Source organism: Lynx rufus, unplaced genomic scaffold (assembly GCF_022079265.1).
Source record: "Lynx rufus isolate CCGP_SWC_20201006 ecotype Redwood Valley unplaced genomic scaffold, mLynRuf1.p SCAF_7, whole genome shotgun sequence".
Taxonomy (NCBI): Eukaryota; Metazoa; Chordata; class Mammalia; order Carnivora; family Felidae; genus Lynx; species Lynx rufus.
This window is the reverse complement of record NW_025814889.1, coordinates 31,246,104-31,262,202: the sequence shown is the minus strand read 5'-3', so window position 1 is coordinate 31,262,202 and position 16,099 is coordinate 31,246,104. Positions and strand designations below refer to the sequence as shown.

The following is a 16,099-nucleotide window of genomic DNA, read 5'->3' as shown; positions in this document are numbered from 1 at the left end:
AGGAGGAGTGGTTTGGGCACATTGAGACAAGGTTTTCAGGTCAACGGAATAGGCTCTGGCTTAATGTACCTGGCTGGCTGAGGAGGTAAAACTAAAAGGCACCTTCGTAACCAAAGGGCCCAACTGTGCTTTGGTGGACTCACCAAATGGAGGCAGAAATACAGATGCACAAGAGAGTAGGGCATAAGCTCTTACTTTTTAAGACTCTGTGATCCTACCCAGTGGAATTATGGTGCTGTGTTTCTGGGCTGAGGAATCACATCGGCAGCTTCTTATCCATTAGGCGTCTGGGTCAGGAATTGGGGGGGAGTTGAGGATGGTGACATAGACAGTCATAGACTCTGGGTTTGGAGTTCTCTCTTGTCCAGCAAGAGAGAAGAGGCAGGATTGAAATGCAAGAGAGGCTAATGTCCGGGAGGAGACAAGAGCCCCAATTAGGGTCCTTGCTCTGTTTTTATTAGGATCAGAAGGCTTACAAGCATGATGGACATGCACAAAGAGACAATGAAACCTTGAAGATTAACTCATGGCCGTGGGGGAAAGGGGGTTTTGAAGATATGCGGTGTTAGGGTTTTGGGTCAATACAAAACACAATTCTGGTGCTGGGTGGAAGGTTGTTTACAGCAGACATGAGGTCCCACCTTTGTTTACCTAAACTGGTCTAGGGGACAAGAAAGACCCGAGTGTGCTACCTCAGGGTCAACAAGGCACCTTTCTTTTGCTGATTAGCTCAGCTCTGGGCAACTTTGCGCTGCTCCTGTCTATAGCCCTGTTTACCTGTTTTTTTGTCTTTCCTTCTAGTGAAAGCAGCTCTCTACTATTGTACTAAATTGGAAGGTGCTTCCGCCCTTAAATCTTGTTTACCTAATCTTAAATGTTTTCATCCTGAGATTTCCTATTCCTATACCTGGGGGCCTTTGCCGTGTTTACCTAATCTTGTTTACCCAAACTTGGGTGTGTTCATCCTGTGGCTTTCTAATTCTTTATGCCTTGTTAACCCATCTGTGCAAGTTCAGGGAATTCCTAAGCTTATTCCCCACAATAGACTTGGGAGTGAAGGAGGCAATGGCACATCTTTGTGGGACCAGGATTGGACGTATCATTTTCTCATTAAAGCTCAAATAACATCACAATTGGTGCTGTGGCTTATGGTAATGTATCTTTTGATTACAGTTCAGAGCAAGACATTGAAAGGCTATGTGTGTATGGTTTTGGCTTGTCTCCTTATGCCGCATTTCCTCCATGTTTGACTTTGTTTAATAAAACCTTTATTTTTTAAAATTTAGATCCCCACATCCCAGATCATGGCATTCATAGTAGACATTACTCTTGAGGAAGTCTGTCATTTCCTGTTCATTAATGCAGCTGTTCCTATTATTCCTGAATAGCTATTTTTGAATCAATATGTAACACATATTAGTAGTTACGCATTAAATTGTGTAAAGATTAAAACACCTTGTTGTTGAATCTTATTTCCACATCTTACTTTCCATATAGGTTGGAAGACTGGGAGAGGGGCACTGTGGGGAAGGCTCAATAGATGAGCTGCCTCTAAAATCTCAAGCTGTGGAGCTGGAAGTTTGGGTGGATTTGAGGTCTCTTCTCATGGTGCTGTGTGGGGCAAGGACCCCTGGCTCTTTGCCATTCTTAGCTTAGCCAGAAGAAAAGTGGCTAGCTTTCAGCATGCACATGTCATTTTAGCATTCCTTTCAAAGCTGTAGGTCTTTTTTTTTTTTTTTCATCAGATAAAATATACTTAATTCTTGAAATGCTGATGAGGCACGGAATTAATCTTGCGAATATAACATTTAAAGTTTTTCAGTGGCGAGCTTGAGATTATCCTGCAGTGAGTTAGTTTTCATTGGTATAGTTTGTATTACTATTATAAAACATCATTGGCTCAAATATATTCTTTTACTATTGTTCTGCTTACTCAACCAGTAAAACAGTAGCTCTATTTAAATGAGCTTTTAATGAACCATGATAGCAAGTAAGGCTCAGAGAATGACTAAGGATTTAGTATTGTCTCTATGTCATTAAAGTAAGTTCAGTCATGAGGACGTTTACAAATTGATTTAATAGTTTTTCCTTCATGTCTACATAATAATTAGTTATTACATCATTACATTTAATTCTGAGGTTCATATGGCTTCTTTCCCAGTTTTACCCACCATCATCTCTTTGAGCAAAAGCTGCATGTGTTCATGATAAAGTCACAACAAATGCCACCTCCTCCAGTTTGGAGTCAACCTATCTACATGTGATTAACCAATTTCAGAGTTATTTTCTTCTATCTTACTGTGCAATCTTACTTTTTATTAACACTTAAACAGTAGTGTAATGTAGTTGTAACTTCATGGATGGGTACAAACAGAGCACTGGCACTTGGTGATGGGGATGGGAGGGAGAGGGGTTTACATTATATCTGACAAGTGGCAAGAGCTTATGGCTACAGTATTTGCATATTTTCATTGTGGTTTGTGGTTGACATACTCAAGGCTATTAGTTGAACATTACTCTTAAATTGGGAATCTAATTACTCTGAAGGCTCAGTGGGTGATAGAGTGTATCATCCTGAGGGACAGCAGAATTAAATCCCAGCTCTGAAATGTAAGCTGGTGAGTATCATAGCTGAATGTTTCACTGAGATTTCCAGATGAAGCATAGTGCCTTTTTAGGTATCTGTGATTTTCTTAAAGGATTCTATTAGCTCTTGTGGGACAGGTAACCTTTCAGCGTGGACAGGTAGGGGTGTGTGATGGTGTTGGTCTTCTTGATTGTTCAGGTAGCAATGGGAATGTGTTGCCCTCCTCTACATGATACATTGTTTAAAACAGCACTATTAAATATTTATCTAAGTAGATTACCTTCTAATGTGTAGATTACATACAGTGCTAATCTGTATACTCATGCTAGTATCTGTTTTTCTTTTATATATGTGCTATAGGTTATTAAATGTGCTTTATGGGAAACAACTGTAAATGAAGGTTTTTGTTTATTTGTTTCATTTTTAAAGGCATGGATAAAGGGGAATTCAGGAACCCAAGTACTTGATCTATTTTTACCATGTTTTAAAAAAGTACATGCCTGAGTTAAAGGGGGTGGGGAAATTGGAATTATTGATATGTGTCATCCTAATTATAGAAATTCACAGGTTGACCTGCAGGAAAGAAAAGTCGTTTTTGGAATATGGGAGCTTAGAATTGTATATTTTGAAACACTATTACTTCAGTCAGAAAATACATGTGTCTTTAATCACTTGATTTTTATTATTAATTTTTAGAAATTTACTGCATTGTGCTATAGCTCTCACATTTGCACTGCATTTTCTTTCTGTTACATTTATTATTTTAGCCAGATTTGCCCATGAAACCTCCCTGCCATTGCTCAGAGTTATGTGTTACCTCATTATTTTGGGGCATCATCATCATCATCACTAAAGTACTGTGTCAGGAAAAATATTGAAAAATGTGGGAAACGTGGATAATTCCCCACCAGAGGCACAATCAAGTGCATTTCCTCTTTTGTGTTTCTTGCTGATTTTTTTTTTTTTTTTTGAGGGAAGGAGAGAAAGAGCAAGGGAGGGGCAGAGGGAGAGGGAGAGAGAATCTTAAGCAGGCTCCATGCCCTGTGCAGACCTCATGCAGGGTTCTATCTCATAGTAGTGAGATCATGACCTGAGCCGAAATCAAGTCATGACCTGAGCTGAAATCAAGAGTCTGATGCTTAACTGAGTGGGCCACCCAAGTCCCCAGCTGATTTTGTTTTGGTACTATAAACCAAAGGATTCCATGGAGTCTGGCTTACTCACTGAAGCCACTCATGTTCCATAGGTGAAGAGAGAGTCTTATAGACATCTTCAAGTTCATTGTGGTTTTAGTATTTTTCCACATGCTTTGGATTTTCTCCAGGGCTAAAAATGTGATGCCTTTCTAAGGAATTACAAGTCTTTATTTCAAAGCCAAATAGTTTGGTGTATTATTGTATTGTTGTATTAATGTTGAGTATACAAAGGACATTAGTGAGACCCATCACAATCAACTTCCTCTGGGTATGTTCAGCCTGTATGTGAAAGAAACCAACAGAGGCAAAAGGAGAGATAATTCAAAGGCTGTGGCGGTGAAATGGCTTCTGAGGCTGTGTGGGGTCTGAACTTAGAGGGTTTTGAGACCTCATGTAGACAGCTACTTGACTTAAGTCACCTGCCATTTTCCTGTAGGAAGACAGAATCTGTAAGATCTTTGGATTCTTTTAAAAAAGCTTGTCTGATTAAAACTGAGTGATGATATCACCAGCATGGAATGGTTTAAAATTATCTTGCTTTCCCTCAGATATGTTCAGACAGTTTTAGGTAGTGGTATCAAAATTATGTTAATTTGGTAAGTTGGGTTATTACCTTTGGTGAATCAAGAATGAACAGAATCCTATTCAAAGACTCATACATGATTCTAGTCTGCAGCTTCCCAGTGGGTGTGCTGTCAATATGTTATATGTTCCAGGGGCAGGAGGTTTGTGAGAAAAAAAGGATCTTTGAAGTTGGATAGATTTTATTTCCAGTTCTCAGATTCATTCTGTACTTATTTATAGTTAAATTCTGGTTATATTAATCTCTCTGAATCGTAGGTTTCTCTTCTGTGGAATGAAGTCTAAAAGCGGCCCCATTTTTGTGTGAGGAGTTGAGGGGAGGATGTAGGGCACGTGCAAAGAAATGCATTGTGTGGTTATTGTGATGTTGTGATGTTGAATTGTTCTAGCAAGGATTCTCCTTTCCTTTTCTTGTTTTTTGTTTGCTTGTTTGTTTTGGTTTTTGTTTTTTTGGTATGTGTGGGTGTTTCCCCTCCTCTTATTGTTGGTGTGTGGTAGAGCTTTGCCTCAGTCTTCAGTGACTCTTGAAACTGATCCTCAGGGGCGCCTGGGTGGCTCAGTTGGTTAAGCATCCAACTTCAGCTCAGGTCATGATCTCATGGTTCATGGGTTCGGGCCCCACATCGGGCTCTGTGCTAACAGCTCAGGGCCTGGAGCCTTTTTTGAATTCTGTGTCTCCCTCTCTCTCTGCCCCTCCCCTGCTCACACTCTGTCTCTCTCTCAAAAATAAATAAAGATTAAAAAAAGTTAAAAAAAAGAAGAGAACTTTTATTTATTTATTTTTTATTTAAAATTTTTTTTTAATGTTTGTTTATTTTTGAGAGAGAGAGAGAGAGAGAGAGAGAGAGAGACAGACAGAGCATGATCATGGGAGGGGCAGAGAGAGGAAGACAAAGAATCCGAAGCAGGCTCCTGGCTCTGAGCTGTTAGCACAGAGCCTGATGTGGGGCTTGAACTCACGAACTGTGAGATCATGACCTGAGCCCAAGTCAGAGGCTTAACCGACTGAGCTAACCAGGTACCCCAAAGAAGAGAAAGTTCTACACAGAGTGGGGCGCCTGGGTGGCTCAGTCGGTCAAGTGTCCAACTTCGGCTCAGGTCATGATCTCGTGGTTCATGAGTTTGGGCCCTGCGCTGGGCTTTGTGCTGACAGCTCAGAGCCTGGAGCCTGCTTTGGATTCTGTGTCTCCCTCTCTCTCTGCCCCTCCCCCACTTGCATGAGCATTCTCTCTCTCTCTAAAAAATAAATAAACATTAAAAAAATTTAAAAAAATGGTCCTCAAATTCACAAAAGTATTTATCAACCAACACAGTGTAACTTAATAATAGCTAGTGGTGAATGTGTGCTTGTGTTCTGACAATGGGTATACCTTATCTCTTTATTTGTCGTAACACATCTAGGGGGATAGGCAAAGGCACTGTACTAATTTCCTATTGCTGCTGTGACAAATTACTAGAAACTCGTGGCTTAAAACATCACAAATTGACCAACTCACAGTTCTGTAGGGTAGAAGTCTGACATGGATCTCACTGGGCTAAAATCAAGGCGTGAGCAGAGCTCTGATCCTTTCCAGAGGTCCTAGGAGAGAATCCATTTTTTTGCTTTCCAGAGGCTTCTTTCTTACATTCCTTAGCTTATGGCTTCCTTTCTTCATTAAAAAAAAATTTTTTTTTAACGTTTATTTATTTTTGAGACTGAGAGAGACAGAGCATGAACGGGGGAGGGTCAGAGAGAGGGAGACACAGAATCTGAAACAGGCTCCAGGCTCTGAGCTGTCAGCACAGAGCCCGACGCGGGGGCTCGAACTCACGGACCGCGAGATCATGACCTGAGCCGAAGTTGGCCGCTTAACCGACTGAGCCACCCAGGTGCCCCCCTTTCTTCATTTTAAAAGCCAGCAATGTAGCGTCTATCTAACCATTGTCACATCTCTCTCTGACCACAGTTGGGAAAGTTTTTCTACTTTACTAGATTTGTGTGATTACCCCCTTCTCAGGATAATCCAGGATAATCTCTCCAGTTTAAGGTCCTTCATCTGAATCATATTTTATTCTCTTTATTTACTTTGAGAGAATGAGAGAGCAATTGACAGAGGGGCAGAGAGAGAGAGAGGGAGAGAGAGAATCCCAGGCAGGCTTCGTGCTGTTAGCATGGATCGGATGTGGTCTCAATCCAGGAGAACATGACCTGAGCTGAAATCAAGACTTGAATGCTTAACCGACAGAGCCACCCAGGTGCCCCTGAATCATATTTTAAAGTCCCTTTTGCCATGGAAGGTTAACATCCACTGGTTCTTGGGTTTGGGGCATGGGCAACAAGGGGCATTATTCTGTCTACCACAACCACCATTCTCTTTTTCAATATGAGGACCATAAGGCTTAGAGATAGTTGAGGCCAGTGGATTTACCAACACCCACCGACAAAATAAGATCAGAGCTAGTTTGGAATGGAAGTCTCTTTGATTCTGAATCCTGTGCTCTTAGCCTCTTTGTTACATGCAGTTCTGGGCTCTCAGCACACGATTGTACCTTAACATTAAAGGGGGTTTATAAGTGTTTGCCTGTGCAGTTTTAAAAACAGTTTGGAGGATTCTAATGTTTCTGAGTTAAAATGATTTGTCCTGAGGTAGGTGAGGAATGTATGGCCAAGTTTGGAGTTTATTTGTCTGTGGGTTTATCCTGAAGTGTGGGTGTTACCCTAAATTCAGCATGTCTGTTTTTATGGAGACTTGACTGATGAATGGATCAGAAGAAAGATTAAGCCATAACTATTGAAAGTAAAAATGAACTTTCAAAACTGATCTACTTCATGGACAGCAGCAAAGATTCCATCTGTTAAAATATGGGTATGAGTCATGTTTCACAAATTTAAAAGCAGACATTTCCTTAATTTTTTGAAGGGCATGATAGAGATTTTTAATATGTGATGTTTTGTGAAGGTCTCGTTTTCTTTTGCTCTGCTACTATATGCATTCTTGCAGAGTAGATTTTCTAAAATTATATACCCTTCCCAATTTAACACAAAATTACTTCATATCCGCACCTGGCACTTAAATTTTGGTTTAAAAGAAAGCTGTGGAAATTGTATGTTATTGGCATATTGCAAATCACCAACTGTGATTCTGCCACTGAAATTCAAACAGCATTTGTTCGTGACACAGTCCAGATTTCATAATACTTGTGTTTTCTAAAAATGCGGGAGATAATTATTGAAACTAATATACATGTATAAGTTCTTCCATGTGTGGCATTTAAAGACTCGTTCTTTGTAATTTGCAATCTCCATTTTCAGTTTGCAGAAAGGACTTGATTCTTCAGAGAACACACCATTGTAAAAAGTTAATAACAAAACTTGAATTTCATTTGCTTCCAATTAAACACCAAATGTCAGAGCTTAATATCTTCAAAATGCATATTAAGCCACACACCTTGTGAGAAGTCTTATGATATTAAAATCAAGGATGAAAATTCAGAATCTCAGTGAAGAGCTTAAAATGGATATCATTAGTTTATCAGGGTTACTGAGGTACCTTGACTTTTAACTTTATTTTGCAAGTTCAAAATTATAAATTGGATGTTACTGGATGGATGAGCATTTCTAGTGCAGGGTTATCAAATTATGGCCTGTGGGCCAAATTTGGTCCACCACCTGCTTTGTAAACAAAGTTTTATTTAAACCTATTTTATTTAAACCATGCTCATTTATTTATGTATTGCCAGTGGCTGTTTTTATGCTACAAAGGCAAAGTAGAATAGTTGTGAGGGAGGCTGCATGGATTGCACAGCTCCAAAAATATTTACTATCTAGATCTTTCAATAGTTTACTGACCCCTGATTTAGTAGAATGTGTGTGTTACTAATCCTGGGAGATTCTTGCCAGTCAGTGTCAGATAAATAGGCTGATTTTATTTCTGTATATGGAAACTTTAGTGTATACATACACACACCTTTCCATTTTTTTAACTGCTAAGGATTTCTTTTCCCGTTTATATTGCTTATTGTAAGGTTGAGTGGTCCAACTATTTGTCCTACTTTAATTTCTTCTTACCACTTAACCTCCCTCCACGTTGTTTAATCAGCTAATTATATATGATGCCACAGCAGGGTTCTGAGCTTCATGTTTGTTTACATGTCTCTGTGACCTTAGGTTTTCTTTTTTTGTCTTATGAATTAATTGATGGTATATAAATGTTCATGGAAATAGCATTTGCTCAAAATGACAATAGTCTCTCAGAAATAAAGATTGGAATGATTAAGTATTTACCATGGTCTGTAAATTCCTCTTACTGTCATTTAACTGATAGGACTATTCACATTGGAAAAGCTTGAATTGGAGGTAGAAGGAGAGGGGATTTTGGGGGTCAGTCATGGTTCCACTTTCCTTGGAAGCCAAGGTTAGTTTGCAAGCATAGAATTGTAGTGTGAATGACCAAGAAGGTACGACTGGTCCTTAGATCTTCATTACTCTGAGATTTTCAAGGACTGCCACTGTTTCGTGATAAAAAGAAATAGATTGAATTTTAATTTTCATGGTACTTTGTAATGCTGTATTATGATATTGTAGTTTTGAAATAATTTTATATTTGAGAAAAATTGCAAAAATAGTATAGACTGTTTCCACATACCCTTCATTCGCCTCTAATGTAATAGTGGACATAACTGTAGGACAATTACCAAAGGTAGGAAACTAGTAACATTGAGTCAATACTGTCTGTAGCCCTCATCTGAATTTTGTCTTTTTTTTTATAAATGTATGATTTATAAATGTATGATTTTATAAATATATGATTTATAAATGTATGATTTATACATGTATGACTTTTTTTTTAATGTTTTTTTATTTTTGAGAGAGAGAGAGAGAGCACAAACAGGGGAGGGGCAGAGAGAGAGAGGGGGAGGGGGACAGAAGATCCAAAGCAGACTCCATGCTGACAGCAGCAAGCCCATTGAGGGGCTCAAACTCACAAACCTTGAGATCATGACCTGAGCTGAAGTAGGACACTCAACCGACTGAGCCATCCATGCACCTCTTGTCTCTTTTCTACTAATGTCCTTTTTGTAGCCCAGGATCCAGACAAGGACCGCACACTGCTCTGTCTCTTCCAACTTCCACAATTTCATAAGCTTTTCGTTGACTTTCATGACTTTAATATTTTTAAAGAGTTATTTTATACAAGGCCCCTTGAGTTGGATATATCTGATGTTTTCTGATGATTAGATCAAAGATACACATTTTCAGCAGGAACCACACAGAAGTAATTTTATATCCTTCTCTGCATTTTATCAGAGGGTGATATGACTTATTACTGGTGATGTTAACCTTGGTAAAGTGGTTTCTGCAAGTTTCTCCCCTGCAAAGATACTATTTTTCTCTTTTTAATTAAAAAGTATTTTGTGGGGAGATACTTTGAGATCTGCAAATATCCTGTTTCTCATCATATTCTCACCCAGTAGTTTTAGCTTCCATTGGTGATCTCGCCTGCAACAACTATTGCTGTGGAGATTGCTTGATTATTTCTTCTATTTCCATCATTTCTTCTATAACTATTAATTGCAACACTATGGTGTGGAAGAGCTGTCTATTTTCCACTATTAATGATTTCTTCAAAGATTTACTTATATCATCATGGATTCACACATATTTAGTTTATTTTGGGGCTAAAATCTAACTGTATTATTATTTACTTGTTTACAGGTTGTCTCAGCTTTGGCCATTGGGACTTCTTTCTGGTTGGCACCTGATTTTTTTTTGTTTTAAACTATGTTTTTTTATTTCTTAGAGTCAGAGAGACAGAGCGTGAGTGGGGGAGGGGCAGAGAGAGCGGGGGACACAGAAACCAAAGCAGGTTCCAGGCTCTGAGCTGTCAGCACAGAGCCCGATGTGGGGCTCAAACTCATGAACTCTGAGATCACGACTTGAGCCAAAGTTGAACACTCAATCTACTGAGCCACCCAGACACCGTTCCTTTCTTTTTTTACGTTTATTTATTTGTTTTGAGAGAGAGAGTGTCAACGAGGGAGGGGCAGAGAGAGAGGGAGAGAGAAAGAGAATCCCAGGCAGGCTTCATGCTGTCAGCACAGAGGCCAGTGCGGGTCTCAAATGCACAGAATCATGAGATTTAGACCTGAGCCAAAACCAAGAGTCAGACGTTTAACTGACTGAGCCACCCAGACGTCCCACACCTGATTCCCTTTGATGTGCCTCCTTCACTTTTGAGTACTGCTTTACTTTTTAGCATTGCCAAGGTGTTCCGGGCCCATCTATCATTTTCTCTGCCCCAACCCTGGAATCAGCTATTTTTCTAGGGACCCCTTGTTCATTTATTGGAAAATGGTATCAGAGGCCAAGATTCAGGCACTTGTGTTCCTTCACACTGGGTGTGATTGCTTCTAGGACCTCTCAGTGGGCAGGGCTAAGAACCACACATGCATTAACATTCATCCATCCCTATCTTGTCAGTCTACCTGCCCGCTTACAAAAACACATATTTATATTGATGCCTGTAATTTCAATCTAACATCACAGAATTTATTTCCTTATTTGTAATTTCTGCTTCTGACAGTGAGAATTTTGACTTTCATTATCCAAAATATTTTTCTTTCTTATTGATTACTCGTGTGTGTGTGTGTCTGTCTAATAGTGTGAGAATTTGTAAGCCATGCACTTGTGAGAAACAAATTTATGTGAAAGTTTTTTTCTCTAACCTTAGATTAAGCAGTGAAAATAGTTTTCTAAAATTACTTAATTCTTTTCTCTCCTACCTCCTTCATTGTTCCTATTTTCTTTCTTTCAACCCTGTTCTTAGTAACTTCTGGGCGATAACTGTCTTTTATCCTTCCTATATTTCTTATGCACACATGGGCAGACACATGTATAATTTTTAATACTCTTTCCTACTGAGTGAAAGGTACCTTCTACCTTTTGCTGTATATACAGTACTATATATCATACATATGCATTACATATAAAAATCCATTTTCTTTTCCTCTTAGTATATCATTTACAAAAAGATTTAAATCGACCCTATTTCCTTTAGCATTCTGTGATATAAAACCATTTTATTATTTTTCATCCTTAGAGTTTTGGATTTGAAATGCACAACTGAGAAATAAAAAAGTAAACCATCAAAACTCAGGGAAAGACTGTTTCTTTGAAGTTTGGCTTCCTAAGACATAACATTTCTGGGTGCTTAGATAGCAGTATTTCTCCTCTATCGATTTATGTCCAATGTGGTGTAAGTTTTTGGTAGCAATTATAAATGCTTTTGTTTATAAATGCAAATTTACCTTCCATTTCTAGCTGGTGGCAGTGTTTGATGAGCAAGATCCACATCATGGAGGTGACGGCACCAGTGCCAGCTCCACGGGCACCCAGAGTCCAGAGGTATTTGGCAGTGAGCTGGGCACCAGCAGTGTCTCCGCCTTTCAGCCTTACCAAGCGACAAGCGAGATTGAAGTGACACCTTCAGTCCTTCGTGCAAGTAAGTGAAGGCTCTTTCTTCTCTGCATGTTTCATCGTAATTTGCAGGGATGCCAACTCTTGTTATCCAGCCATGCTCCTGTGAATGGAGTTCATTATCTGTTTTTATCAAAACTGATTAAGTTTAGGACCTGGGCAAATGTCTTTTGCTGGAGAGGTAGTCAAGATTCTTCACACATTAATATATTAGGCTTATTTTACTTTAGACTGGTAGACTTTTAATCGCTCACCCAAGGTAAGTAAGGATAACTGTAAAGTTATATTACCTGAATTTTTCTTTCCGTGTATTTCTTCTGAATGTTAGATCAAATAGGAAATAGTCAAAGGCCTCACAGTGAATCAGAGCATAGCATCTCTGATTGATAATCAACTTGGATACAGCCATTACTTGAACTCTATCTAAAGAGCAGGTGATGAAGTGACCGCAGGGATAGAGTTATCTTCAGAGATTTGGAAGAGTGGCTGTTAGAATACATTCCGCAGGAAGGAAAATACAGGGCTTCTTGAGTTTATATTAGGAATCTGGGGTCATAGAGTACTCAAGTTCTAGAATATTTGCCTGAATAATTCTGTCTGCCATTCCTACAGATTTACTCAGAAAAGTGAAGAACTTTTGCTAAAAATAAATTCAGTGTTTGTAATTATCTAATCTTATGATTGAGCAGTTGTTAAGAAGGTCCATTTCAATAAATTTATAAGTTAAAAATTGTTATCTTTTAGTCACATTTATGTAGAGACATTGCAGTTTTTCAAGTGCTGTGTGATTTTGCCAATAGTCTTTGGTACATCTTCGTGTATAATAGGTAATAATATACAATATTATATATTTTATATTTTATTATATATTATATTATAATTATATATTATATATAATTATATAATTATATATATTATTTATATATTATATATTTTATATATTAATATATATAATATATAATTATATATAATTATAATTATATATATATTATATTATAATATCTCAATAATAATACACAGAATCCTAAATAGAATATAGTTAGATGGTATTTAGAATATATGGTTTATTCTTATAAAATTTAGGTTTGTATGCATGTATAAACATATTTTTAAACTAATTTTGTAGAAATAACATTTGATTACTACATGAATATGCTATTTTCAAAACCTTGTTGGATTTACTTCAGGCAACATTCCTCAAAATGTGAGCTATGTGCCATGCATGGCATGGTATGCAAGGCAATATGTAAGTGGTACACTAGTTACTTTTTCTGTTGTATAGCAGCTCATTAAGTCCGTGTTTTTAGTGATTGCTTGGAATAAACTCACTTATTATATTTTTTAATGTTTATTTATTTATTTATTTAGAGAGAGACTGTGAGTGAGGGAGGGAGGGGCAGAGAGAGAATCCCAAGCAGGCTCCACGCTGTCAGTGCAGAGCCCTACACGGGCCTCGATCTCACGAACCATGAGATCATGACCTGAGCAGAAATCAACAGTCAGACACTTAACCGATTGAGCCACCCAGGTGCCCCTAAATCCATTTATAAAAAGTAGATTGCCGAAATGTGATTTAAAGTAAATTTTAAGGCTGTCAGTGCCGAACCTGCTTGGGATTCTGTCTCCCTCTCTCTTTGCTCCTCCCTTGCTCATGCATGCACACACTCTCTCTCTCTCAAAATAAGTAAACTTTAAAGTAAATTTTTAATAATACTATAGGTATTCAGGTGCCTGATATTTGGAAAATAGTGTCTTTATGTGAATAATTGCACCCTAATATACATAATTAAATATAGAGCTTTTTCTTATGTTGTTGTTGTAGTTTTTTATTCATGTGTTTTATAAAGCTGGATATGCCTTTAATGTAGCTGCTCCTTAAAAAAGTGTTGGAGGAAAGGTAAATGCTGTCTTTATGTTAAGAAGAATTTGAATGGTATACTTTCCATCAAGTTTTGTCTTTTGACTGTTCTTCACTCAGCAACATTTCTTAACCACCACCACCCACATTTGGCTGGTCCTGTTGTGTTAAAATTTAAATGCTGTTTTCAACAAAAAATCTCTCTTTTACCTTGTCTTTATTAAGAAAAGGAACTTTTATTTGAACCATTTGAAATGTCTTATAGCCATCAGTGGGAGAATATGTAAATATTACTTTTCAGTTCTGAATTTTATATGCTAAGTTTATTTAGATTTTATGGTTTGGGCAGCCCCTGGGCAAGTGTTTGGTAAGCATCTACTAAACACAAGGTTTAGTGACTATGTAAAAGTTACCCATTATATACGAATCCCCTGTCTATTAAGATGATTGGTCATACTGTATTAATACCACTCACTCAAACATAGTACAAGAGTTGGACTATGATGGGCCAGGCATTGTGATAGGTGATGAGTCCAGAGTTGAGTTAATAAGGCCTCATCCTTGTCAACAAGGAATTTATGTTTAGTGGTCTTCCTGATTTACAAATATGGAAATAAAGAATCTAGTGATATATAGAAATTTGTGAAATTGGGGAATAATCAAATCTAATTAAGTGCATGGTTAATATAAGGTTTCAGATAAATAAACTCCTAATACTTAAACTTAGAGAAAGAAAGTGATAACTCTATATGTTTTCCAAGTTTTGCTATGAATGAATTCATTCCTCTACTTCTTTGCATGAAGAATTGATGTATACAATTTTTTTTTTTTTTCTGAGTAAAACAGGGAACATTAAGTTTGCGAATTAAGATAAAGCTTAGGTGGATTTAATACACAGAATTCTCATATTCAGGTCTTTTTATGCTTTTTTATAAGTTGACATGAGTTTGTCCTTGTAATACATATAAAGCAAGAACCTTGAGTTAGTTAAATTAGTGGTTCTCAGGTATGACTGATATTTTCCCACAAGGGATAATTGAAAATATATGGAGATATTTTTGGTTGTCACAACTGGTAAAGATGGGGTATACTATGAGCATCTGATTAAGGCCAAGGATGTTGCCAAACATCCTACAAGGCATAGGACAGTTCCTCACATCAACTATCCTGCCCAAAATGTCAATAGTGCTGAGGTAGAGAAACCCTGAATTAATGAATCATCGTCTTTATGGTCAAAATAGCAGTTATCTAAGAGAAATTAAAACTAACACTTGATAAAAATTTTCTTGAGCCTAGTATATTGAACAGTGTTCTGAATAATACCCTTAAACTGAAGGACAAAAAGTGATGACTAGCTAATAATGATATTCCTCATAGAAGGTAATCAATAGAGGGAATTATGGGCAGTATTACACAAACAGTGCAAATATAAATATTAACACTAAAATAAGTTTTTTTAATTCCAAAAAATGTGCTTTAAAAAATGAAAAAGTAAATAAAATAGACCACATAGTGAAAGACTATATAAAAATCTTCTTAGGTTGAAGAAATAAAGTAAAAAAAGGATAACCATAAAGAATAGGTACCTGCAGGGAATGGAGAGAATAAGATGAACGAAATGGAATAGAAGCAAGGCTGACTTAAAACCTCTTGTTTTGTATAGTTTGCATTCAAAGCATGTTATATTTTATGTAGTTAATAATCAAATTTTAATACTATTAATAGTTTAATAGTAATTCTTAAAAATCATTTGACATAAGTAAACATAAATTATATGTCCAGTTGGTTGCTCAGTCATCCAAGAGTAACTATTTCAGGTAACTATAAATATTAGTAATTTGTACCACCAAGGGAAGATGGAAAAAAAAAAGCATGAAACAAACGAACCTTGCAACAGTTTGTTGTTGGTAACATTGGTACCATTAGTCTTAGATTGTTGGGTGGATATTATGAGATGGAGGAAATGAAGAATTATAATAATATTCTAATTCTATTTCTTGTGCCATTGAGGATTCAGGATTCAGAGTATAGAGGAAAAGGAATACAGATACAACTTAGAGTAGAATACATAAAAACCCCATGATTCTCAATTTGAATAGGACATATAATGAATCTATGGTATGTTTCATTTCACACACATACAAAAATAAATAAAAATAAAAAAGGAAGGAGGAAGGAAGGGAAGATTCTATATGCATTTACTGAATATGTCTAGAATTAATGCCCCAGCCCAATAACTGAACATTCCCTGATATCTAGACTGTACTTTGGGAATTGCATTTTCCATTCAAAAGGACCAGAACTGTCCTTTTGGAAATTCATGGAGAAATGGCTGAATTCTGGTTCAGGGAGGAAATGTAAGAGATGATTCTGGATCATCCTGCCACATAAGAAAATAACGAAGCAATGAAAGATTACTA

General features: G+C 37.3%; 1 protein-coding gene across 1 annotated transcript in view; it reads left to right on the top strand.

The window, feature by feature from the left end:
• PARD3 (par-3 family cell polarity regulator) overlaps positions 1 to 16,099 on the top strand; it is a 550,937-nt gene that overhangs the window by 138,246 nt on the left and 396,592 nt on the right. Inside the window, exon 3 of the mRNA XM_047066308.1 lies at positions 11,666 to 11,846. Coding sequence (XP_046922264.1) covers positions 11,666 to 11,846 — 181 coding nt within the window. The remainder of the gene's footprint in view (positions 1 to 11,665; positions 11,847 to 16,099) is intronic.